This window comes from Tupaia chinensis, unplaced genomic scaffold (assembly GCF_000334495.1).
Source record: "Tupaia chinensis unplaced genomic scaffold, TupChi_1.0 Scaffold000436_1, whole genome shotgun sequence".
NCBI lineage: Eukaryota > Metazoa > Chordata > Mammalia > Scandentia > Tupaiidae > Tupaia > Tupaia belangeri.
Window position 1 is genome coordinate 536,362 of NW_006159941.1, and position 26,848 is coordinate 563,209.

Genomic DNA, 26,848 nt, shown 5'->3' on the forward strand with positions numbered 1-26,848 from the left:
TTTTTTATTCCTTCCCCCTTCTCTCCTTCTCTCTCTCTCTTTCTCTTTCACTTCTTGATACAAAAACCATGGCATTTTGGAACAGCCATGAGCAGGGCCTAGAGTTTGTAAAAGGAAGCAGTCTCTGGGGCCAGAAGATGGTATAGTTGTTGGGGTTCTGGACTCCCATGTGACTGACCACAATTCAAATCTCGGACCCAGAGGCTTGAGGCTCATGCTGGGCACGTGTGTGCGCATGCCCAAAATCCTAAGAGGAGACTGAAGGAGAAGTGATTGTGGCATGACCCTTAGAGCGCTAATTTCTTGCTTTCTGTCTCCCTCCATCTCTCTCTGTTCCTGGTGAGGGTGTGCAGCTATAGCAAGAAAAAGAAAGAAACAGTCTCTAAGGCTTTAACTACACGTTGGTCTTCACCTCTGTGGATGGAACTCCTGCTTCCTCCTTCATAAGTGTGTAAAAACCCACACACGCTTAAATATCTCCATCCTGACTATTGTTAGTGTCTAAAGGAAGTAGACAGGAAGGATGAAGGAGAAGTGGAGTCACTCTGGTGCTGCAGACAGCTGCTGCCTCCTCTGTCTTTCTCAGAACTCTAGCAACGTAAAGATTAAGGCGATAGTGGAAGTGAAGCTCACTCCTTTCCAAAAAATCACTTAGGGCTCCTGGTGTGGGGAGGCCCACTAAGAGGTCAGTTTTCCAAGGCATGTGGCCGAGTTGAAAATTGCCAAAATGTTTATCATGTTTTTAAAATATAGTGACTTTTTTGCTCATTTACTCTTTATCAATGAAAAGCAGTATTTTAGCGATTTAAAATTTAAGAATAGAGATCAACAGTATTGTGATGTTTATGTTTGTGCCTGCTACTTCTGCCATTCCGGCAAAGCCTAACTTTGTTAAGTTGTTACAAAAATGTGAGTTGATGTTACTGATCACAGTTGATGTCTAGTGATAATTAAAAATTGAAACTAGAAAAAAGAATGCTTGGGGAGGAGAAAGAAATATGGGACAAATATGGTTCCTATATTTTTAAATTGTTTATAAAAAGACATAACTTTATGGGTCTGATTCATTTATTTGGGAATTATTAATCGAGTACCTATTATATGCCTGGCAATGTGCTTGGCAACAGAAATGGAGCAGGGGAAAGGTAGACAAGGCCCCTGCTCTCACCTTGCTTTCTTATAGGAGAGACAGATCCACTTAGGCTAATAGTCCGTGGTAGTGTCTGTAAACAAGCAGCAAAAAGTACTACGAGGAAAGAAAAGCCAATCAAAGAATATAACGGAAGAGAAGATACCTGGGAACTCTTTTAGAAAGGAGGCTTCTGAGAGAGGGCATCTGAACAGAGATCTTGGGGGAATGTGGAAGTGAGTTTGGATTTAACTAATGTGATGGTATGATAATGGTGGGCTTGGAGTTGAGGATATGGGGGTCTGTACCATGGTCTCATGTATGGTCTTAAGAGATTGCTGTTTGTGGGATGGAAATACCCTATGGGGAGAAAGGTAGAGAGAAGGCAGGCAGAATCAGGGAGATCAGCATTTCCTCGGCTCAGAAGAAAGAAGACCATATTCGCTCATGTCACCATAGAAGAGCCACAGAGGCAGGATTCAGTTAGGGGAAAGACACAAAGAAGAGAGGAAGGGAATAAAGGTTAGGCATGGTGGGAATATCCAAGGCTGTCTTGCAGTCTAAGGACATTTCAGCAAAGCCATTAGAGCAGCCCTAGGCCTCTCCAGTGCATTGTCCTAAGCCAGGAAAACTCTTCAAGGTGTGGCCTCCCCCTATGTTCTTCCCATAGGACATCCTATAGTAAGAGTTGGAGATAAGTAGATGTGTCAGAAGTAGGAAAAAGGGCAGAATAATTGAAAACAAATGTGCTAAAGCAGATAGGGAGGTGTCGGTTGTCTGTATGTTCCCAAGGCTCTGTGGCATGTGTTAATTTGTAATTTATAGTGAGAAGATCATATTAGTTACCTTAATAGATAGTGTGGACTTTTTCTCTACTTTAGGTTATTCTGGTCTCTTGAAAATAAATGAATCTGAATTCCTGGATGACAGTTTAGAAAGTTAAATGCACTTTAGGTCATTAAGAGAAAAAGCAATTGAGGTATAAGGGGGTAGATTTTAAACTAGGGGCAACACAGAGTTTGCAGCGTTTTGCATTTAGAGCAAGCCTAAAAGATACAGTTTCTTATTTGATATTTGAAATATTCAGTAATTTTAGGTTTATCCTATATAGTTAGAGGATTGGTTATCACTACACAGAAGTACCCGAGACTGGGTGATTTATACAGGATGGAAGTTTATTTGACTCGTGATTCCCTCGGCTGGAAAGTCCATGAGCACGGAGCTTCTGGTCCTATATCACAACATGGTGAACCTTCAGGTTTAGCAGTTGGGCCCTGCTCAGTTACATTCCCTGCAGTGGCAGCGCAGGGAGGTGCATTCCCAGTTTGCCACGGTGTTAGTGACTAGAAGAGTTATGAACGAGAGGTAGTAAGGAGATGTCCCATTTGACATATCTTGAAGGAGGAGCATACAGGAGGGACTGAAATTAAAATGAAAGAATGTGTGAGTGTGCGGAAGAGCTAAGCATCTAAACTTCCTTGTGGGCTTTTGACCTGTCTGGCTGAATGGTGTGGCCCTTAATGAGATGGCAGGCTGGGGAGAAGTGAACTGAGGCCATGCTGATTTTGAGATTTCTATTGATTTTTCCCAAAGGATTCTCAAGTTTTCAATTATTATTCACCTTGAGTTCTTCTCTTCCATCCTACAACAAGAGTTGGAGATAAGTAGATGTGTCAGAAGTAGGAGAAAAAGCTGAATAATTGAAAACAAACGTGCTAAAGCATATAGGGAGGTATGGGTTGCCTGTATGTTCCCAAGGCTCTATGGCATGTGTAATTTGGAATTTATTGTGAGAAGACCATATTAGTCTACAGACATTTCCTCCACTTTAGGTTATTCTGGCCCCATGAAATTAAATGAGTCTGAAATCCTGGATGACAGTTTAGGAAGTTAAATGCAGTTTAGGCCATTAAGAGAAAAAGTACTTGAGGTATAAGGGGTAGATTTTAAACTGGGGACAGCACAGAGATTGCGAGGTTTTGCATTTAGAGAAAGCCTAAAAGATATGGTTGCCTATTTGATATTTGAAGTATTCAGTAATTTTAGGTGCATATAGTTAAGGTCTTGGTTATCAATACACAGAAGTACCTGAGACTGGGAGATTTTAATAGAATGGAGGTTTATTTGGTTCATGATTCTGTTGACTGGAAAGTCCATGAGCATGGGGCCTGTGGTGCTATATCACAACATGGAGACAGAAATAGGATGTTGGTGTGTGCAGAGAGAAAGAGGCCTGTGGACAGCTCTTTTATAACGACTTGCTCTCCAGAGAACTAACCACCTCTCATTTTTGACGATCTTACTACTGCTCAGCACCATTACATCAGTGATCAAACTTATAGAACATGAATCTTTGGGGGAGGAAGGGGCAAACCATCAACCAAATCATAGCAATTGGTGCAAAGCAGCAAAACAGCATTGTCAATTTGTGCTCACATTTATGTCATAAGGAATACTATTTATTCCAATTTATATTGCCAAGAGCTATAGCAGGTTTATTATGTGTGACTATACATAACTTAAAATAATTGGACCAATCTTCTAGTCATTGTGATTTTAAAAACTTACATTGCTTATGACCTAAATCTTACATTCTTTTAAAGTAACTACTAGTTATTGATTAATTATCATGTGCCAGGCCCTATTGGGTGCTGAAGAATTAAAGAGAGCTAAAAGTTTCTGGTCCAGAGGCTAACCATTAGAGAGAACTAAACATCTGTCCACTATTACCATACTCTGCAGCCTCACAAATCTCTTTCTTTATGTACACACACACTTACTGTGCATATACCTGTGTGTAATGACTCGATATCCTACATTCTATGGTTTGTAAACAAAATGACTGGCTGTGACTCATTGAGTTTATTTACTTTTCCTGAGCTATGATCCATAGTTGGAAAGACACAAGCATAAAGCTAGAAAAGAATAAAAGGGATTTTGCTGGCTTCTGTAATTAGGTGGCATCATGGATTTTTTTGCTACTGAGTTTTTTTTAACAACTATTGAGTTGTCAGAAAAGTCATTGCATAGTTTTGCATAGAAAAAGATGGTCAAGGTCTGGCAGCTTACAAGAATAGTTCAAATCCAGATCTCTCTGTTGCCACTGTGTTAGGTTTGCTTTAGTCAATGCAAGGAAGGATTGTCCATGGATTTTGAGATTCTAGTCCAATCCTACTGCTGTCCTCTCAAGCACAGGATGGAAAATTAAATTTGAAAAATATAGCTATACTAATGTTTCAACATGAAAAATGTATAACACTTTGATTGAAACCTCATGAAAGGATTTTAATATAAAATACATTTAGTAAGTAGAGTCTCTAAAAGACAGTGAGTATTCGTGGAGAAGAAAATGAGCATATTATACCTTATAATCATTGAATCCAAAGAATGCATATTTTAGCCAGGTAGAGATTAGAAAATTTGAGAGAGAAAACACATATACACAGAATTATACATGTGTACATATGTACATAAAAGTTAATATATATAGATATATACACACATACATGAGCATATATAAATGTGTAATAGGTTGTCCCTGTTTACAATGAAAGAACCTGAGAACTATTGCTTTAAGGCCTTGTATTAGTTAAAATGGATTTTGCCGCTTCAGAATAGGAATAGAAGACCATTTGATGGAAGTTTAGCACATTTCTGGAACATATTGAATCAAATAAATGTGGTTAAAAAGAAATTAAGTTCTGCTTGAATGCTTAAATACCTTCTTAAGAAAAAAGCTAAAAAAGCCTTCTAACTTGAATATTAAAGTTTGGTACGTAAAACTAAAATGCAAAGGAATGCCCAGATCAGCACCAAAAAAAAAAAAAAAAAAAAAAAGGCAGACTTAGCATTTATGAGAAATTTAAGATGGTTATAGGAAGGCATTTTTAGTAAAAGATGTTGTGCTTAAATCAACGCAAGCAAATGGGGTTCTATCTTATTTCTACTCCCTGAGAGATTAGAGCACGTTTCTGGGTAATACGGTCTCGAGTTTGTGTGTTCCTGTTGAGCACAAACACTAGGCTGGTGACCTTTCTTGTTCCCGCCCAACCAAGCAATTCTACGTCATACCTCCCCTTTCACAGTGCCCTTCTAAACAGTAGCCAGGACTCCTAGTACTCTTGAAGTATTATTGCCACTGTAAAAGCCATCACTGCCTGTTGACAGGTATTTAAGGCGATTATGCTGTCTTTTAGAAAAGTTCATTTAAAATTAGAGCCATTTACTCAGTTCCTATCCGTTTTTCTAATTTAACTCTGTTAGATTGAACCATATGAAACTGCCATTTCTGTAGTTCATGAAGGTCAAATATCCAAAGTTTCATATGGCCAGTCCATAGTTCAAACTGTATCGATGCTTTCCACATCTTTTGCTTGAATTATTGTGTATTTGTTTTGTTTTGTTCTTTTTCAGTAATTGGGAGCAGTAGCTTCAGTCCAAGACCAACTCACCAGTTCTCTCCACCACAAATTTATCCTTCCAAGTAAGATGTATTTTCTCTTAAACAATAAGTAACGTTTCTGAGTAGACTTTTACCTTATTTCAAATCATGTCTGTACCCACGTGACAGCTTAATTGAAATGAAAGTGGGTTGCATAAAGACTTAGATAGATTTATACTGGTTTACTCTGAGCATTACCAAATAGAGATACTGACCTATTTCAGTGTGTTGTCTATTATATTTGAAAGTTTTACATGAAGATACAGTCTTTAACTGGAATTTGTGATGTGGTTGTTAATCGGTTACCTTGCATGTTTCCATCTAATGCATGGGCTTTCTATTTTCTGTCATTTCTGACAAATAGCAGACCATACCCACATATTCTCCCTACCCCTTCCTCACAAACTATGGCTGCGTATGGGCAAACACAGTTTACCACAGGAATGCAACAAGCTACAGCATATGCCACGTACCCCCAGCCAGGACAGCCCTATGGAATTTCCTCATATGGTGAGTAACTCTGCTGTTCTAGCTGGGTGTTATCCAGGGAGCATGCGGGTATCTTTGAGTGGGCCTTGAAGACCATCAGTGTTGGGCCACTTTAGAAAGCATTGTCACCTTTTGTGTCTAAACTCTGAATAGGAGTATTTTTAATGAGTATTGTAAGAACTGGTGGCTCCTTATCTGGAGGTTAGGGGTGTTGAATAGATTGTGGGGTTCATATGCCCTTCACTCTCATTTTTCCCCATTTATATCTCAACTCTGAATTTGCCATTTGAGCACTCGGCTCTGGAATCCAAAGTATTTTTGTGCATATTTGAGATAAAACTTCTGTGAATGAAGTCTTTTGGGGTAAAGATCCATTTCCTATTTGTCAGATGCCAAGCTCTGATTAGGGAAGTACAAGCGGAATTCAACAAACTCTTGCTCTAAACTTGAAGGTGGGAGGATTATCAAATTTCAGCATTATCAGCCATTAGGAAAAGTGATCTGTATATCACTGCCTGGACTGTATTTTGAAGAGGCAAATCAGGAAACATGACAACAACAAAAGCTCACATGCCATTTGTTCCTCCCCACCTGGAGATTATCTTTATCTTGGTGTAATTTAACTCACTTGTTAAAGGGTCAATACCTGTAAGTTAAAAATAAATCCAGCAGAATCCCAGAGTTTGATAAACATAAGTCTGAAAATTTCAAAAAAAACCCTTTTTTTCCATTGAATTTCAGTCACAACTTTAAATAAATGGAACTGAATAGAAATATATGAATTATTGGCATTTTATTAAGAAAAAAAAACTAATGATAATGAAATGTATAGATGTTGGGAGGAAAGGATTGGTAGAATGAATAATTCTGTGGTTGTACAGTTTATTTTTTGTGATCAATATTGCAATTATGCTCCAGATGGTATTGTTTTATAATACTCCTTTTGGCAATATATTGATAGAATCAATGTCCTTTAAGCATTTTATCAATAACTAAAAGGCAATTCCTCTTAGTTCTCTATCTTTACCTCAAACAAAAGTCAGCCTATATGAATTTTTATAGTCTATATATAAATAAACATTTAGATTATATTAAGACTTTGGCCTTTATATTTTATTTCCCAATTATTGGGACAGAATGTTATCTAGTGAGGTCTTATAAAGCAGACTTTAGAAACAGCCTTACTGTGAACTTTTTTCATTTCTGTAACTTTTTTTTTTGAGATTTTTTTTTTTCCTCTGGCACATTCACTTGCCAGAGAGACAGACAGAGAGAGAGAGAGAAAACAAGAAATTACCCCCAGGGGAGATGGCCATGCCACAATCCCTTGTCATCCAGTCTCCCCCTCGGGATCTTGGGCACTCATGCACACACACACGCCCAGCGTGAGTTTTAAGTCACCTGGTCCAGAACTCCAACCATGGTCGACTATGTGGGAGCCCAGTGATGTAACCATTATGCCATCTGCTGGTCCCTCATTTCTGTAACTTTTATTCAAAGTTTTGAATAATGTTTTAAAATATAGATTTAAAATAATGATTTCAGATATAGATCAAATTTATCTGTAATTTATTTTCAAACTATTGCCGAACTAACAGTGGGATGGATTGATGGTTTGAATTGTGCAATTTCAATCTGAGTCAAGGCAATCTCCAATTAGTATTCTGAAAATGTATTTGTAGGATGATGATTGGAAGAGTAAATATATTTTTCCAGCACACACAAAGCTAAAGTGCCTCCCAGAGTTGCTCTGAGAAGGTGCTATTTCTGTCACTGCCTTAGCTGCATCACAAATCTTCCCTTTTCTTCCTTCGTCTTCCCTTTGCCAATTTCTGGGCTGTGGGGTAGAGGTTCCTTCAGTTCTGAGCCGTTAATGAGTGTCCTTATTGTCAGAAGTAGCTGTTCCAGGAGAGAGAGATGAGCAGAGGGTCTGCAAATAGGATGAGAACTTGCAGAGTAAGGATGGGGACTTGAATGCAGTAGGTGGATATTTGGGGAGGTGGCGAGAATAAGGCTCTGTGTTAAGTGCTGTGATTCTACAGGGAATCAAAAATGTCTGGGAATAATTCTCAGTCCTCAGCATTTTCCTGATCACCCCCTTTCTCCTCTTTTGGGGCTTTTAATACAAAGCAGATGCCCTGAATGCTAGGACCCAGAGGTTCTATTTTCCTTGGGCTACTGCATTGAAAAATATGGCAGTTTACTTTACCTGTGCTTATTCATGAAGGAGGAACACATAGTTCAGGGTTTTTACTGCTGAGTGTCAAGGTCCAGATGGTTTTAAAAGACTTTCTTCAAGGACCCAAGCCCCTGACTTTCACTTAGACCCTCTACGGGAAGACAGGTGTATCTTTTCATAGTGCAAATAACAGGTCAATTGGGAAGAATAATTCATTCTGTTCTTCACTGGACCTAGTTGGGGTCTACCAGTGAGATGTGGATTGAAGTCATGGAGAAAGATGGGGCTATGGGTGTTTTTCTTTTTTTGTCTCCTCCTGTTTTTCTTTACCCATTCTTATCACAAAGATTCCCATCCTTAATCTTCAAGCTAAGAACAGAGGTGGTGCAGGTACAGGGTGGAAGAAGATCAGTATACCTTCAAATGGAGGGCAAAGGGGAAATTACTTAGTAGTGACATCATGGAAAGGATGGACATTTCTAGAATCTTCAAGCCACCTGTCTGGGACAGGTGTGTTTCTGGGGACCATTTGTATGTGAGTTGTTCATTGGTTTCAGATTGCTGTACCAGGAAAATTTAATTTTTAAAAAATGTTAAGGTTGTGTTAAAACTTAAATGTTAAGGTCATCATGAAGCTATTTTGAGATACTCCAAGAATGAGAGTGAGCTCTTTCAGCCAAGAGTCAGATTCTTCCATAGCCTTAGGACAATTACCTAACTTCATTCTACTGATGAAATTCCCCTAAAATGGAAATGAACAGTAAGACTACTGTGTATTCTAGATTCTGAAGATATCATTTATCTTAAGTGCAAAGCAAAATTATTCAAAAATGTGAATTCCCTTGGCAGAAGTGTTCCTCTCCTCCCTCTGTGGGAATGAAAGACAGTTGTTAACTTTCATGACTGTCTTTAATTATGATCCAGAGCTTAACCCTGTATCTCAGTGCTGCCAAACGTCCTGAAAGTAGTGTGTCAGCCTGGTACTTTGGAAGTATTTGGAGGCCCACATACGTTATTTTCATATTACTTTATGATAAAAACAAAGTGTACTTTAGCCTACATTTATAACAATTATAATTAAATATTTGAAACTAAAAGGAACAAAAAGGGAATAACTGGTCCAATTCACTTGTTTATATAAGGTTGTCCAGAAGTCATAACATATTTTTCTGTTTTTCTGTGCAAAGATGCATCATGACCTTCCTGACAACCTTAAAATAAGTAACTGCTATTTTATAGGATTCAGTTATTTTTTAAAAGAATTGTTTAATTTTATTTATTCATTCATTTAATTTGACACAATAAGAAACTACTATTTTATAGGATTCAGTTATTTTTTAAAAGAATTGTTTAATTTTATTTATTCATTTAATTTGACTGGAGAGAGAGACACACAAAGAAAAATAAGGAAAATGAGAAGGCAATCTACCAGGTCGACACACAAAGAGAGATAAGGAAAATGAGAAGGCAATCTACCAGGTCTGGGACTTAAACCATGGTTTGCCATGGGGGCGTGTTCAGTGCCTTGACCACCATGCCACCTACTGGCCCTGTAGGATTCAACTTTTAAAATCATCCTTTCTTGTTTTCTAGTAGGATATAGCTATTCAGAAATTGCTTTTCCCTCATGTTATTTAGGTCTGTGCCCATATTGCTTCTACCGAATTCAGAATGAGTTGTGCACTAAAATGAGCTTTGTCATAGAAAGAGTAAGGAAAAAAGAAGAAACACCATGAGGCTAAAGCCTCTGATCAATCACTTTTTAGAAAAGAAAAAATAAATTTGATCTTGTGTGTAATCAACCTAGCAACTTTGGAATGGTTTAGCTAAAGTTTAATTACAGCTATTTCTTGACCATGAACGGCCTGATCTTTAGAATGAAGTACAGAAATGGTATCACGGGAAGGCTGAATGCAAAGAAAAGACAGAACAGTGTGAATTGGCATCCAAATCTGTAATAATCTTGGGTTTACAAAAATGGTTGTACCTTATGGTATTTCATTGTAACCCGTATACCCTTTATTACTGAGATAAGATTCAGAAGCTTGTTACTAAACATTGGGGAGTGTTTGTTTTTGTGTTTTTACCAGCTGTTGAAAATGAACAGATAGATAAGCTATCACTAACTGATTTAGGTGCATTGTGGGCAGGCATCAAGACTGAAGGTGGATTGTCACAGTCTCAGTCACCTGGACAGACAGGCTTTCTCAGCTATGGAACAAGCTTTGGTACCCCTCAACCTGGACAGGCGCCATACAGCTACCAGATGCAAGGTCTGTATACATGCTGACGCTGCAGGATTCCTTAACCTGTGGGCTGGCCCTTCATTTCTAAAGCGCAATCGGAGGCTCTGTAAGCAGCGGATGATAAGGGCAGATTGCCTGGGCTTAAGAGGCAGGATACCTGCTTCTGTTTTGGCTCTTCCCCCACCTACTCTCTGGGACTCAAATTGCATATTTCCATCAGGGGTTAGACTGAATGATCTATAAGGTTCTTTTTAAAAAACTAAAATTTCTTGTGAAGAAGTTTTCTGCTTTTGTGTCTTCTACCAATTAAAAAAAGAATGAAAAGGTCGCAAGTCAACCATGTAAGAGGTTGTGGAGTGGTATGTACTAAAAACCCCAGCAGTTAGTGTTACCACCCAAGTTTGTTTTGTTTTGTTTTGTTTTATTTTGTCTTTCTTTTTTGAGAGGTTTTTGCTCTAGGGCGTGTGCACTCGCCAGAAAGAGGGAGAGACACAGAAAGACAGAAAACGAGAAATCACCCCCCTTGGGGGATGGCCATGCCACAATCCATCCTCCATTCTCCTCTCAGGATCTTGGGCACGCACGCACATGTGCCAGCATGAGTTTAAGCCACCGGGTCTGAGACTCAAACTGCGATCGACTGCATGGGAGTCCAGCAACATAGTCATTACGCCAGTGCTGGTCCACCATCCAAGTTTTTTAAAAGGGCTGTTTTCTTCTTTTTTTTATTATGGTGTGCGGGTTGGGGGGTGACAACCCACACTCAGCTCTAGAAATAGGGTATGTAATGCATATTGACTAAAGAATCTACCAAAGGTCAGTAGGTCAAATTTACAACCCCCCCCCCAGTGAATCTTCAAGATAATGCTTTCAAGAACCATCCCCGAGTTCTGTTTTGGAAACTCTGGACAAAATATAATGTAAGTTCAAGTTACATTAAAGGACAACTGAAATTTTATGTTGTCAAAGCTGTTTTGAAAACTACATAGAGACTACTTGTTATTAACAGATTGTTACCAGCAAATATATCTGTAAAGTGCTTGGGAATAGTTCTCAAAAAACTTAAGCATTCCTGTAATATTTTGTATTTATTACTAACAAGTTTAACAAATCATATTTGTCCTCTTATCATACAATGTTGTAGTTAAATTACCACATTTTAAAAATTTTATTTATTTCTTTCATGAGAGAAAGACAGAGGGTGAGAGAGACAGAGACACAGGTGGAAACTTTTTTTTTTTCTTTTCACTATAGGGCACGTGTGCTCGCCAGACAGACAGAGAGAAACATAGAGACAGAAAGCGAGAAATCGGGATGGCCACAGCGCAATTCCTTCTCCTCCATTCTCCTCTCGGGATCTTGGGCACGCACGCACACGCGCCCGGCATGAGTTTTAAGCCACAGGGTCTGGGACGCGAACCGCGGTCAACTATGTGGGAGTCCAGCGACATAGCCTTTACGCTAACTGCTGGTTCCCACAGATGGAAACTCTTGACAGGGTCTCATCACTGATTCCCACACACCAGCCTTCCAGCCAACCAGGATGGTGGGAGCATGCATGCACATTCCTAGTCTACTCAGGTCAACCTAGGATCCAAATCCCAGCCTTCCACATGGCTTCCGGCATCGCAGAGCTGCACGCCACCACTTGTACCACTGAGACTGTGCCCTCGAATACCACTTTTTGATTGAAGGGGCTCTTTAAATTTCATTTGTATCTTTTATTCTTTGTCACGTTAATAATATTTCTCTATCCTGATAACTTAGAAAATACAGAGAAACAAAATAATTGCATAATATATCCTATACATTTACTACCATTTGAATATTTGTCTAGATATACACTATAGGACCATGTTATAAAATAGGGCCTAGTACCCTACCAATTTCACATATTTTGTAAGCACCTCCTCACATCAGCAGGTTCTGTTCTACAGCATCAATTCAATGGCTGCATGGTGTACATAGGTATATCTTTTTAACTAACCCTTTATTATTAGACATCTTTAACAGTGCTATTTATATCTTATCGACATCTCTCATTGTTTCCATTGGATAAGTTTAAGTGTGGAATTTCAAGGTAAACTGTTTAAACTCTTTTAAGCATTTCGTATATATATTTACATATATTAGAGTGCACACACCAGATAATGTCTTTGAAAAGATTATCATTTTGGTAGGGACAAGAATTTCTTGTTTCCATCTGCATTTTTAAAAAATAGATGAGTTTTTTTTTTTCTCTCTTCAGTGATGGTGTTCATCTTCATCTTCCTATTTCTTATATTAAGGTTCTTAACCTCTTCTTTTGTTACATACACATCCAGCTTATCATTTTAAAGATTATTTTTCTTGTACAGAAAACTAGAATTTTATAGGACAAGTTCCATTCATCTTTTCTATATGGATAACCAAATCACCTGTGATTCAAACACAGATATAGTGTAATGGGCCTAAATTACAGTTTTGATATATATTTAGTGATTACAAAATAAAAACTGTCTTAGATAGCATTTATCATTAGGAATATGTTGCTTATGTGCCTAATTCTAAAACTTCTAAGCTGCCCTGGGAAAGAATCACTTCTACACATGCTTCGTATCAGTCAAGTAAAGGTATAAAATGAACAAAAAGTGATGGAGAGATGTCATTAATGAAACCCACAGTGCTGGGTTCTAGTGATGCAAGGGATCATAAGGCAGACAAGATCTCTTTGCCCATATAGCTTTTATTCTGGTCAACCAAACAAATTATGTAGTTCCAGATTCCTCCAGGAGCAATGAGAGAAATAAGAGTGCCATGATGGGTCCCACTGTCCACCAGGCATCTCATTTCCTTGAGGAAGAGCACAGCCTGGAGGTGGGAAGGAGGCTGATTAAGTGTCCTTCCTAGGGTAGAACAGCCTGCTGTGTGGTCCCTGGGCCTGAGCCCATTCGCAGCGTAGAGTTGGTTACCAGTCTCCCTCACAAGCTAACTACAGAAACTGAGAATTAGAGTTTCCTAGTTTGTCAGTAGTAATTTTTCTGTTTGCTAAATCAAATAATCATTTTTTAAAATGGGATTTATACTCCCTATATCTTTTTTTTTCCTCGTTCCTTTAGGAATACGTTACTATTGCATTTTTCTCAACTGGTTGTCCAAAAAAAGGGGAAAAAAACTGGTCCTGGACCTCAGATCATTTCAAAACTTCTTCACTTGGGCATTGCCTTTATCTTACTCTTCTCCCAGATCCAGAGCTCATGTAGCAGAAATAATTCGTGAGAAGACTGACCAGCTATCAGAGGATAGCGTAGTGCTAGAGATAGAAGAGTGGAAATGAAGGACGAGAAAAGTTAATTTGCAGGGGGAAGGAAGCTTTTTATTGTTGTTATTGTTTTTGTTTGTTTGTTTGTTTTTTAAAAATAAGGATATGTGGCACCAAATAAGACACTGCTTTTCTACCCATTTGGTTGTGTTGCATCTGGTCTTACTGGGTATTGCATTAAAGCTTTTTGAGTGTTTTTATGCATCCCATAGTTGAATGTCCTTTCTGGTGGGATTTTAAATGCATTTCCCATGACTGAGGTATTGGGTTATATGAGCATTTATATAATAGTATTTCACTCAATTTTAGATTATTGGAGTGATGTGACTTCTACATATCAAGCTGAATGGTAATATGCTCTTAACTTGAAATGTGCCAATATGATGATGACCAGTGGTGTATGGTCTGCTTTAGGATGCATATGGCCTGATTTGGGTGCATAATTCTTTTCCTTTTGGAGAGGTTTTTTTTTTTTTGCTATAGGACTGTGCACTTGCCAGAAAGACAGAGAGAAACAGAGAGATAGAAAGTGAGAAATCACCCTCCAAGAGGGGATGGCCATACTGCAATCCCTTCTCCTCCATTCTCCTCTTGGGATCCTGGACATGCACGCACACACGCCTGATGTGAGTTTAAGCCACCAAGTCCAGGAATCAAACTGTGGTCAGCTACGTGGGAGTTCAGCGACATAGCCATGACACTAACTGCTGGTCCCCATCATTCTGATTAACGTGTTTCCTAAATACTAAATGCAATGTGAAAATTGCATCATCATTTTTCAGTGATTTTGTGTGCCTGCTTTGGGAGTCTGTTGACCTTTGTTGCCTAACTTTTTCTCTAAGATCTTCAACCTTTAAAATGTAAGATATGAGGATTATTTATTGAGAATTAGCTGCTAAAACTTAATGATATTAGCAGTTCATAATAATAAAATAAATATCCTAGTAGCTGAGACGACTCCATGTGATGTGTATGCTTCCTTTAAGTGTTATGCTAGTTAATTGAAAGACAATTTATGACGAGCACCTTTCTGTCCATCAGACCTAGAAGAACTGCATCTCATAAAATCTTGCATCGTGGGTTTTGGAGTCAGTCCGATCATCCTGCCTTTGCTGTGGTGGGACTTTAGTTTGGGACTTCACTTCCTCACATCTCTTTCCTCATCTCAGATATGGGGATGATATCTACTCCCACAGTAGGGGAGATTTAATTGAGATTATCTGTTTAAATCACTCCAACCAATCTGCAGTACATGCTGAAATCTCAAATGGTGGTTCTCACTTTTACTTCTGCGATTGTGGTGGTGACATGGGCACTATTATTTTTATTCTTTTTTCAGATTTCTGGAATAGATCCAGAGCCAGAAGCACTACCTAAATGCTCCCTCCCTATTTCCCAGAGGGGGAAAATGTATAGAGAAAAAGGGGAGTGATGAGTTATTCAGTTAGCTGCTAAAATTTTATATTAGAACTTTTATAATAATAGAAGATACTCTAATAGTCTACTTGACTCAAACAAATTGAAGTGTGATATGTATGTTTCCTGTACACACACACACACATACATATACACACATATGCATGTATATAAAGATACACCTATGTGCAATATATCAAATTTAACATGTATGTGTGTGTATATATATATTTACATATATAATTTTTAGGAAGTATTATATATGTGATATATGATATATATATATATATATATATGTGTGTGTGTGTGTGTGTGTGTATAAATCAAAGAGTACTCCAAGAACTTGATAAATAACCATAGTGAAAAAGACCCAGACCTAAGAAATGTGCTAACATTGGGGACCAGCAGTTAGCGTAATGGCTATGTCCCTGGACTCTCATGTAGACGACCGCGGTTTGAGTCCCAGACCTGGTGGCTTAAAACTCACGCCGGGCGCGTGTTAATGCATGCCCAAGATCCCGAGAGGAGAATGGAGAAGGGACTGCGGCGTGACCATCCCCCCTGGGGGGTGATTTCTCGCTTTCTGTCTCTGTCTCTCTCTGTCTTTCTAGTGAGCACATGCGCCCTATAGCAAAAACCTCTCCAAAAAAAAAAAATGTGCTGACATGTAAAGGAAAGTCACTGTCAACAAAGGTCAGACTTTCTGTACACAATACAAAAAAAAAAGGGGGGGGTTGGTAGAAACGAGACAGCAGCCAAGAAGACAAAGAAAATCAGAGCGAGAAGAGGCCGTGTGGCCAGAGTGGTGCTGAGGTGCTGGAAAGTGGGAGCACGGGTGGAGCGCACAGAAGAGCCTCTGACAGAGATTATGCAGCTCTGCAGGGCTGGGGAGGACAGAGCCATGTTCCAGAGCCTCAGCAGTCCCTGCAGCCAGGCCTCCACTTGAGTGTAAGGGAGGGGCAGACGAAGGGGCAGACAGCGCTTACACATCAAATCTTCTCCTTCAGAAGGTCAGCAAAGAAGATGGGAACTTGACAAACTGTATTACATAGAGGTGGAAAGCTCTGGTTTCCATACAGCAACAACAAAAGCAGCTGGAATTTATTCAGCACTTTTTTTTAATATGCCAAAGACTATTCTAATTATTTCACATATATCCCTCATTTGATTTTTTAAAAAAATTATTTTATTTAATTTTATTTATTCATTCGTTTATTTTAATTTGACCAGAGAGAGAGAGAGGGAAAGTGAGAAAGCAAGTCACCAGGTCTGGGACTGGAACTGTGGTCGACTATGTGGCAATGTCCAGTGCCTTAACCACCATGCCACCTGCTGGTCCCCCTCATTTGATCCTTATGACAACCTGAAGAATACTTTAAAGGATAAGAATTTGAAAATACTGAAGATTAGGGGTTTTTTGGTTTGTTTGTTTATATCATATCAAAGGTTATTCAAGGATGGCTTCTGCACATCAAGATGGAGAATGGTCTAGAACTTCTGCCCCTGCTGTGTAGTATGTGCACCTAAATTATAGTACCCACAGGGGAGGCTCTTAGAAAAAACTACAAAAACAAAATGTACCGACTGGAAGTGTTTATATTTTCTGAAGAGTAGACTTGATCTTCATTTTATTATTATTTTTAATTGTCAGAGGGCATTTTAATCAGCAGAGAGACAGAGAGAGAAAGCACTCCCTAATGGCATGTGGTCATACCACAGTCTCTGTTCCTCCATTCGTCTATCCTAACAGGATTTAGGGCATGCGCATGTGTGCCAGGTGTGTTTTTCATACCATTATTTGACCTGAGGTTGACTTTGTGGAATCCAGCCAGCTTCCTTAACTACTGGCTGCAGGAATAGCCCAGGACTTGATCTTTAAAACCAAGACATTGCATTATGCAACTAGCTATATAACTGGTCAGATTTTTTTTTTAACTCATTTCTGAGCATCTCTGCTTCAGCACTTTCATGGCCCTTAAAGAACGTTTTATTTGGTAATTTATGGCTGTTTTGCTATGGCCAAGCCTTGTGAACTGGGCCAGCCTCACTTTCAAGGTGCCCTCATTTGGTTCAGATGATCCTTCTGGATTCTTCCAACTCCCACACTTACTGCTTCTGTCATGGCAGGCAGGCTTCTGTGAATCTGGCACACACCATTTTAAGCCAAACAAGGATCCTATTTTTATTTTGCATCCATTAATACTGAAATCCCGTGAAATGAACCCTAGGTGTTTGGGAAGTCTGATTGTGTTACTTTTGCCACAAGATGACTGAAAAGTTCTATTTCTGCTTTAATTTTTTTTTTCTGCCCATCTAGTGAAATATTAGAAACTTAGGTTCCACTGAGAAAGAAAAGTTGTTCTCATTCATAGACTATTGCAGAGTTTGCCCTGGGGAAACGAAACCCTTGTCAGTAGCATTAGCCTCCATATTTCTGGAAGACATTTTGAAGTGGAAGTTTTTCTCCACTCCCCTTTGGCAATCCTGGTGCAAATGAATTAGCTGACAGGGTGGGTGTGGATGGATAGAAGGAGGCTGGAGACCTCTGGGTCGGAGTGCAGAAAGCACCAATCGAAGGGCACTGGGAGTAAGAAGGAAGTGGAAATTGCGTGTGTGTGTGTGTGCACGCATGTGTGTGTGTGCACGCATGTGTGTGTGCACGCATGTGTGTGTGCATGCATGTGTGTGTGCACAACCGTGTTCAGGGCTAGTGCTGTGCCTACATGTGTGTGTGCGTGCACGCATGTGTGCACACAACTGACTGGATGAAAGCTAAGCAAACCACTCAGGAAAAGCTGCTCAGCCTCTGATTTACTGACCTATTTTACAGATGTCTACGTAGTATGTCATAAAAACTTTTATTATTTTTTTATGTAAAAGAATCAAGCTTTCAGTTATAAATTTTTAAAAACCCAAAGTTTAGAACTACTACTGGTCTCACCATCCATACAGCCCCATATACAGTGTACTGATTCTTTTATGTAACACAGAAAATAGTAAAACCGTGTTCAGGGCTAGTGCTGTGCCTCAGTGGTAATGTCTTGTTCAAGAAAAGTCAGATTCCACAGGGCAACCACAGTTCAGATCCCTGGCCAGGTCAGCCCAAGTCATGCACCACGCATGTGTACAAGTGCCCAGGATCTGATGGGCTGGAGGAAGGGGATTATAGAGTGGCCAAACCTTACGCTTGGTCCTCTCTTCCAAGACCCTATATGTGCGCACACACACAGTCTATCACAAGTAAATAATAAAAAAGTGCCCATAATGATGAGTTAAACAAAATGAAATTTTGTTTAGTAACTCTGTATGAGGTAAGGAAGTGCATCATTCATTTGCAAAAGATTTTCACACACAAAAACAATTAAAATTAAGTTGTGTCACTTACCTGGTTAAGGCTCTGTTTTGAGAGAAACTGTGCTTTGTATAATAGATTAATTCTGTTTATTCTAGACCATTGAAAATATGACCATTTTTATTCATATGTTTAGCTGTAGCATCTAGTCTTATGTCTGAAATATACAAATGTTAGAAGTGGAGAAGTCTGTGCCACAATGAAGGTTAGAGATTAAGATTTATAAAAACTCTAGTCCTCTTCATTTGGGAAGTGAATTTGGAATTTAGCCAATAAAAAATTTCAGTGAATTTATTACCATATTGTGTTTAACGCAGTCCTCTTTGGTGTTCAGATAGTAAGTCGAGTTGGTTGGAGGCATCCTGGAATGGTCACGATGTGGTATGAACAGCTTTTCTGAGTGTTTTATCACCCAGAAGAGCAGGGAGAGTATGGGACATTCCTGTCATTCTGCACCAGGGCAGGCGTCAGGATTTGCTGTGATAGATAGGAGGGGCTGCCCAGATGCCCATGTACTAAACCTGGAGGGCCCTGAAAACGTTGCTTTGTTTATTTTCCTTTCGGCTTTATTGCTCTCACTTAGGGAAGAAAATAACACAAATTCGAACTCCCTCTTTGTATGTAATGTTGTTTATTCTGCTAAAGAGATTGAGGTCTAAGCCAGTGAGGAGAGACAATAAATCATGGCAGAAGGTTGTCAAGGGTACGTGGAAAGCTCCCTACTCCACTGCTATGTATACCTCAAATGTCCCTGACCTAATGTGAAGTGAAAATGAACCAGTAGGATCACCCTGTTTCCTTCGATCAGCCTGTCTGTAGCTTTTCAAGTATATACCCGAACTATCCCAGTGTAGTCATCATTTCAAAATTCAACATCGCTTAGCAAAATGTTCTGTTATTCTTTAAAAGTTCTTCAGTATCTATAGGAATGGTAGTTTTCAAAAGGAATGACTCAAAGATTCCATTTGAACAAAATAGAGTCAATATTTTTTGTAACCTATGATACAGCATTTGAGATTTGCACTTTCTAGCATAAAATGAGACCATGGAGTTGGAATTGCTGCATAGCTATTGCAGCTTGCATTGATGTTCAAGATTTCCTCTTAATTGCTTTGCCAGTCTACTCATATTTGGTCTCTAGTTCTTAGTTTTTTTACATTCTAGAAATTTTTCTCCTTTTTTTTTTTTGTTTCCATTGGTTTCTTAAAAGTGCTATTTTCTTTCAGTTCTCTTGCTATCTTGTGTTATTTCAAGTGTTGGAAATGGTATTGCAGTCTCCCAAAACCCAGGTGTAGTAACAGTGACCAATGCCAATTTATCGTCTACATGAGTTGTTTTTAGTTAAAATGTATTAAACAATGTCAAGAAAGATAAATGCAAAAGCTTTGCAATCTTGATTAGCTAACTTAAAAATTTTCTCTGGAAATAAAAACTATTACTGGAGTAAAAAGGAACACTTGGACCTTTTAACTCTGTCTTATATGGAAGGGGAAAACCCTGGTTTTAAATAGTCCATCTGGCCTCCCGAGCCATTCCCCCAGGGAGCTGCGCTAACTTCTGCCACATAGATCGTGCCCGATGATGGACATAGCCCATGGCAAAGAGGCCAGGGAAGGAAAGCAAATGGACTTCTGTGAAAATACACGAGGGACAAACAGCATCCTGCTCACCAAGTAAGTGCTAGAAAACTCTAAAACATGGGAAGTACAGACAGGCCCCAGCAGGTTCCAGCATTCTTATGTTGGCTGGGATTCTGGTTTTTAATGTGAGTCCTTGTTCTCTCTGAAGTAGACCTTTGACCTACATGTGACTTTTTTTTTTTTTTTTTTTTTTTTTGGTTTTTGAAGTTTTTTAAAGTTATAGTGAGCAGCATTCTCCAGGTTAAGTCACACACAAAACTTTGATGTAATATTTTAAGTCATGCTATACATCAACAGAGGCCGTGTTCTTAACAATGAAAAACTACTAGAGACTTGTTCATGAAAGTTTTGGGGATTTGGTTGGTTTTTAAGCTATAGTTGCTTATCTCCTGTAGAACTGGTGGCCACACTGGGTCTTTGAGCAAGGCTGTTTCTTGTTTGTTACGGTTGACAAGGTGGCCACCCTTTATCTGTAGGAACCCCAGACAATGACAAGAAGGCAGAATCTTTGTGATACCCTATCCCTGAGTGGCTTTATTTACTAGTCTAAAAAAGAGAGCCATAATAAAGAAGTCTTTTTTAGAAATGAGATGATTTGAATACAAGTTTATTTATTACATTTCTTCAGTGTCAGCCTCTACTCTTGGTAAGTCTGTGATTTTTGTGTAACCACAACTTAATACCACTTCTCGTAGTATACAATTCACATTCAACATGAATGAATCAGAAAATCTAAGTGGAGGATTTGGCATTGGTAAAGTGGAAAACTGTAAGTGATTGAAGATCATTTCCTAACCCAGAGACCATGCATAAGGAGAGCCTCATCTTTTCTTCTTAGGTGAGAGAGGGATTCTGCCTCAGCTACCGTACATAGTGATATTGGAAATAACTTGAGCATCGTATCTGGGAATCGAAATATAGAGGTAGTATACAAATGGATATTATAGGAGTATGAGTTTGAAGTTTTTCATATGCAAGCACCATGCTCATTTTCAGTACTAAACCTGTGATAGACAGGTCTACACAGTCTGTGCTCACAGACTCAGTAGCATCTCAGGAGGTCCACATCAGCCATGTCCAGTACGAAACTGATGGCTGGACACACGGGTTCATATCACATTGGGATGTCCTTGGAATATATGGATGTGAAGTCGGGGTGGTATGCTGAGCTACAATGAGCAACATTTTGTGAGCTGTTCAAAATCCAACTTACTTAATCAACTTAAAACTTTATTTGATTTAAAGTCCTGTTAGACTCCCCCCCTCCCCCCCGCCGGAGATTCAGAAACAGTTTAACTCCAGAAGTACTTTTCAGAAGGCACTTATATGTCCTGCACTTAATTTCCTTCATATAGTTCAAATATAAAATTATGATTACAATCTGATTTTTTAAAGATAACTTTTAATATACCATCTAGTTTTTAAAAACCCAGCAAAGTATGTTCTCCATATAAAATCTGAGAAATAAGCTTGATTACTATTTAATTATTTTTTCCTTCTCCACTCTTCTTTAATTTCTATTATCAAACAAGAAAAGAAGTTGAGACATTTTTCTCTCCTGATACTTTTTAGTGGGTCCTAGAGTCACCTTTTTGAACTGCCTTTCTCACCACCAAAAATAAAATAAAGCCTTGAAAGGCCTTCTCCTATGCCTATATCCCAATTCTTATTTCATTCTTATTTTAGAGTTTGTTTCTTTCTCCCATGAGGGAGAGACATAAAATGGTCTCTAGTTCTTAGTTTTTTTACATTCTAGAAAGAGACACATAAAGTGTCTCTCTCTCAAAGAGAAAGGCACAAAGAGAAAGACACCCTTGACAATGTCTTCATGCTGTGATACACCCTGTCTCAGCCAGCCCAAATCACAGCATGTGTGCACACCCACCCAGCAGGCTCCTGGCGGTCCTGGGATGGGAACCCAGGACTTTTCTTTTGTGGTTCGTTGTCTTAACACTATGCTGCTGTCTGGCCCCTACCTGCTTTGTTATGATAGTCATATTCTCACTGAAGTCTTCAGTCATTAGGCACACAGGATTGAAATTCTGTTTCCTGCTTGAACCTAAGTGAAACCCTTCAAAAGCTTGAGTGAAACATAGTTTACCCTAAGGCGGGCAAGACTAATATAACAAATCAATTTAAGGACCAGAATAAAAACAAGAGTAAGGAGGACTTTTTTAGTACTGGTCTAATGAAGATGTCAGTGACATGGCATTAACTATTAGTGAGCTGTGATTCCCAGAAGGAAAAATCAGTAGCAAGAGGAATAGTCTAGGAAAGTTTGTTGGAAAGAAGGGACTTGAGTTATGCCTTGAAAGATGGAAAGAGGAGGACTGGTGGAGGAAAGCAGTAGATGGGAGGAAGATTGAGAAAGAGTTTTCAGGTGGCAGTAATCACCTCCTGGATTAATAGAGTGGGCCTGGCATGTCCGGGACCCTAAGGAAGTAACTGGGGTAACATATTTGTTTCCTGGATATCTACATCCTTAATCCTCTACCCCAAACCCTAGCCCTCATCTTTAGGCCCAGAGAAATGTCTATATTCTTGCATTTACATTAGCTCCCCAGCTCTCTCCCCACCATTCCTGAAAGAAGATTCAGAATCTTAATGTTTCCTACATATCAGTATACTGATATTGATGAGCTTAACATTCATATTCTTGGATAATTGATCAAGAAACAACCATTATATATCTTTATTCCCCCCACCCCAAACTCTCTATCAACTTTTCACTGTCTGATCTTCCGCTTTGTATATTTTAACCTCACTCTGTGCCAGTAGACACATCTTGCCCTCCTCTGTGAAGTGTGGTTTTCCTTCCAAGTCTCTCCAGTAGCCTTCCTTTGATTCACTCAGCAGCTCCATAGAGGGCTTTGGTCCTAGGTAGGTAATGCTAGCTAATGTTTCTTCCCGAGGTCTTCTGATGATGTTTTTTTCTCAAGGACAGACTCATGACTCCCACTTCTTCTCGTCTAGATCAGCCTCTAGAGTAGTAATTGTACCGTAAAGAGTGCTAATAGATACCATTGATGGCACTAACTTGACAACTTTTTGGTTTATTTGGGATTAGAGATACATAAGCTGCCCACTCAGGGTAAAGGAAAGTTTTTTTCCCAGTGCCCTCTTCGGGAAATGACTATCTTCTCTCCACTTCTCTCCCGCAAATGTATGGTAATCATTGCTCACAATAGTAAAGTTTAAAATATTGGGTCATTGGAAAAGCTATAACGTATTTTTGCATAGGAAAACACAGAAGAGTATGTCATGACCTTTCTGACAACCCAATAGACAAGATTTTCTTTAAACCAAGACGGTACCCTCCACCCCAACCCATTATTATTTAGGAGCATTATTTAATTCCAAATTCAACCAAAAACTATCAGAGTGTCACTTGAACCAATCCCTGACAGACTTCCTAAATGAGAAATAATGATTTCTAAGTGGGAACTCTTTCTACTTTGCCCAATTTTCATGATATAATGTGACATAAGATGTATTTTGTCATAGGATATTTTGGCTCTATTTAACCAGAGGTACTTTTCAAGTTGTTTGTGTCTAGGAAAAAAAATATTTCTATGTTGTCTTGATAAAAGCATCATGAACAAGCCTAATTCTATAGCCTTGTAAGTGGATTTTAAGTGAAGACTCTTACCAATCAAACAGAAACTTCAAATGGATTGATCCCAGTGAAGAAGGTCTACCTTTCCTGGTCATGTCTTGTCCTTTTTTCCCTGTAGCATCCAGGTTCAGACCTAGTGTGTAACAGCCTTCTACCCAAATGTGTCTCTCGCGTAGGCCTAATGGAATAGAAGTGGATTTATCAGCCTAACACTGAGGCTTTCTATGGAGGGTGGTCGTTGCCTTTCCTTTGTGTGTTCTAAACTTCAGTGAAGGCCCCCTAATGGTGTGAGCACTGAAGTCTGCATCAGATCAACTGTCAGATGAGATTTTACTCCTTGTGCTCTTTAGGGCAGCTTAAAAACCAAAACTACCCCACATAGAGCTCTGAGAAGTTGCTTCTCTTATTACTTGAAGACTGTGATTACTTTCTTAGTGTATACATAAACCTCTAACATGGTTTTGAAGCAGTTGCTAAAGCACATACTGAATTGATAATAAAACATAGTGGTGATAAAATCAGACATAGCAGGTGTTTGGTAAACAAGATTTTAGCCCAGGCCCTGGCTTTTCTGCTCAACAAGGCTGTAATGTCTAAAGGGGAGTTAGGTATGTGCCTTTTCATAGATACTTTCTGATGATTCTGAGGCAGCTTGTCAGCCAATTTTTGAATATAGTGATTAAAAAAATAAATAAAAGAGGAAAAACCTTGTTACTCTGAGAAGCAATATTCTGTAGAGGTTAAGAGCTTCTACTCTAGAGGCAGATGGACTGGGATTTGATCCCAGCTCTGCCATGTTGTTTATAACCTTGAGCAGTCTCTTTCTCTGTAACATGAAATGTAAGTGTCTGCATTGTGAAGTGACTGTAAGGAATCAGTGAGTTATAATGGAGACAGTACTTTATTTGGGCCTTGTTTGGTATAAGCACTCAAAAAGTTGCAAGTATTATTATTTGTTCCTATCACTTCTATTTTTTTCCTAATATGAGTTCTCTTTTTGTCTTTATTAATCTTATGGAATGATCCTAAGAAAGCGTTAGTGAATTTCATAACTTCCCAGAAAACAATAGAGAATAAAGTAAGAGAATACAAAAGAGCATTGTGTAGAGTTTAAAACCAGGTAGACCTATGTTTGAATTTCACTTTCTTTTTTTAATTATTAATTTTATTTGTTTATTCATTTTAATTTTACCAGAGAAAGACACAGTGTAGGGGAGGAGTGAGAAAGCAAGCCACCAGGTCCAGTACTTGAACCATGGTCGGCCATGTGGGAGTGTCCAGTGCCCTAACCACCATACCACCTGCTGGCCCCTGGATTTCACTTTGATCCCTTAACCTAACCCTCTCTAGCCTCATCTGCAACATGGGAATATTCATCCTCTATATAGTTTCTAGCTGTTTTGGAGTAAAGATACAGCATGTAAAAGATGAGCATACCCCCTACCATATAGGCCTACTCAGTGGGTATTATCTATCTTATTACCTTTTGTATTTTGGGGAAGTTTTATGAGTTGGGTACAAATAAATACCCGATTATTTATATGAGCTCAAAGGTGGTTTTTCTGTTAGCCTGTGTTAAATTAGAAGGACTAATTAGCATAAGTATAATTAGTATTTGTTTTACTGGTTAATTGATAAGAAATAATTAGCTTGAGACCAGCAGTTGGCATAATGGCAATGTTGCTGGATTCCCATGTAGTTGACTGCTGTTCGAGTCCCTGACCCAGTGGCTTAAACTCACACTGGGTGCGTGTGCGTGTGTGCCCAGGATCCCGAGAGAATGGAGGAGAAGGGATTGTGGTGTGGCCATCCCACCTGGGGAGTGATTTCTCGCTTTCTGTCTCTCTGTGTCTCTGTCTTTCTGGTGAGCGCACGCGCCCTATGCCAAAAAAACCTCTCCAAGAAAAAAAGTTTAAAAAAAAGGGACCAGCAGTTAGCATAATGGCTATGTTGCTGGACTCCCATGTAGTCGACCATGGTTCGCGTCCCGGACCCGGTGGCTTAAAACTCACGCCGGGCGCATGTACGTGCATGCCCAAGATCCCGAGAGGAGAATGGAGGAGAAGGGATTACAGCATGGCCATCCCCCCTGGGGGGTGATTTCTCGCTTTCTGTCTCTCTGTCTCTCTCTGTCTTTCTGGCAAGCGCACACACCCTATAGCAAAAACCTCTCAAAAAAAAAAAAAAAGAAAAGAAAAGATAAGTAATAATTAGGTTAAAATAATTAATAAGTCATGGGTGCACACACATATACACACACACACACAAACACCACAGACATTTATTATAGGAAGGTTGATAGTTTACTGGGTACACACACTTCTATTGTGGAGATGATAGGGAGAGAGGAGCCTGGGATTAGGGTGAAAGAGGAAAGGAGGGTATTCAGCCAGGCTTTTCTGAGGAAGGGGCTTGTTAGTCCATGCTGAATTGTGACCTTTGACGGAAGCTAGCCAGGATCTGACAGGAGGACGCAGGACTCTGAGCTATGAGGAGGAGCACTAGGATAACCGTAAGTTGATTCCCTAGTTTTTGACTGAAATGTGTATCTGCATGAGTTGTTTCTGGGAATTGACTGAAGAAGTCTAAATGATAAACTGGGACAAGATCAGCTAAAGCCTGATAAATAAACCACAGTAAGGAGTTTGAATTTTGTCCCAAGGGCAACAGGGAGCCTCTACAGTTTACTTTTTTTCTTTAAAGTTTCTTTTTTTCTTCCATGATTAGAACAGACATACAGAGTGAGCACCGTCATTGGCATCTCAGCAGCACAGTCCACCCCCAGATCACGGGCACATGCATCCTTGGCATACTTAGGGAGGTCTCTAGACTTAAACCTAGAACACTTTCACTTGGCTCAGTCTCAGGTGTCTCATTTTACCACTGTGCCACTGTTCAGTCCCCTCAGGGTTACTTTTTAAGCATGGGGGTGACAAGATCCATCAGGCACTTAAAGATTCTGCCGCCTTTGCAGAGATGAACTGGGGGAGGGCCAGGAGGATGGGTAGGACACCAGTAAGGAGGCTGTCACAGCAGGAA

The 26,848-nt window shown here is 39.3% G+C and overlaps 1 protein-coding gene across 1 annotated transcript in view; it reads left to right on the forward strand.

The window, feature by feature from the left end:
* EYA1 (EYA transcriptional coactivator and phosphatase 1) overlaps positions 1-26,848 on the forward strand; it is a 261,299-nt gene that overhangs the window by 116,358 nt on the left and 118,093 nt on the right. Inside the window, exons 5-7 of the mRNA XM_006155104.3 lie at positions 5,543-5,612; positions 5,935-6,080; positions 10,374-10,511. Coding sequence (XP_006155166.1) covers positions 5,543-5,612; positions 5,935-6,080; positions 10,374-10,511 — 354 coding nt within the window. The remainder of the gene's footprint in view (positions 1-5,542; positions 5,613-5,934; positions 6,081-10,373; positions 10,512-26,848) is intronic.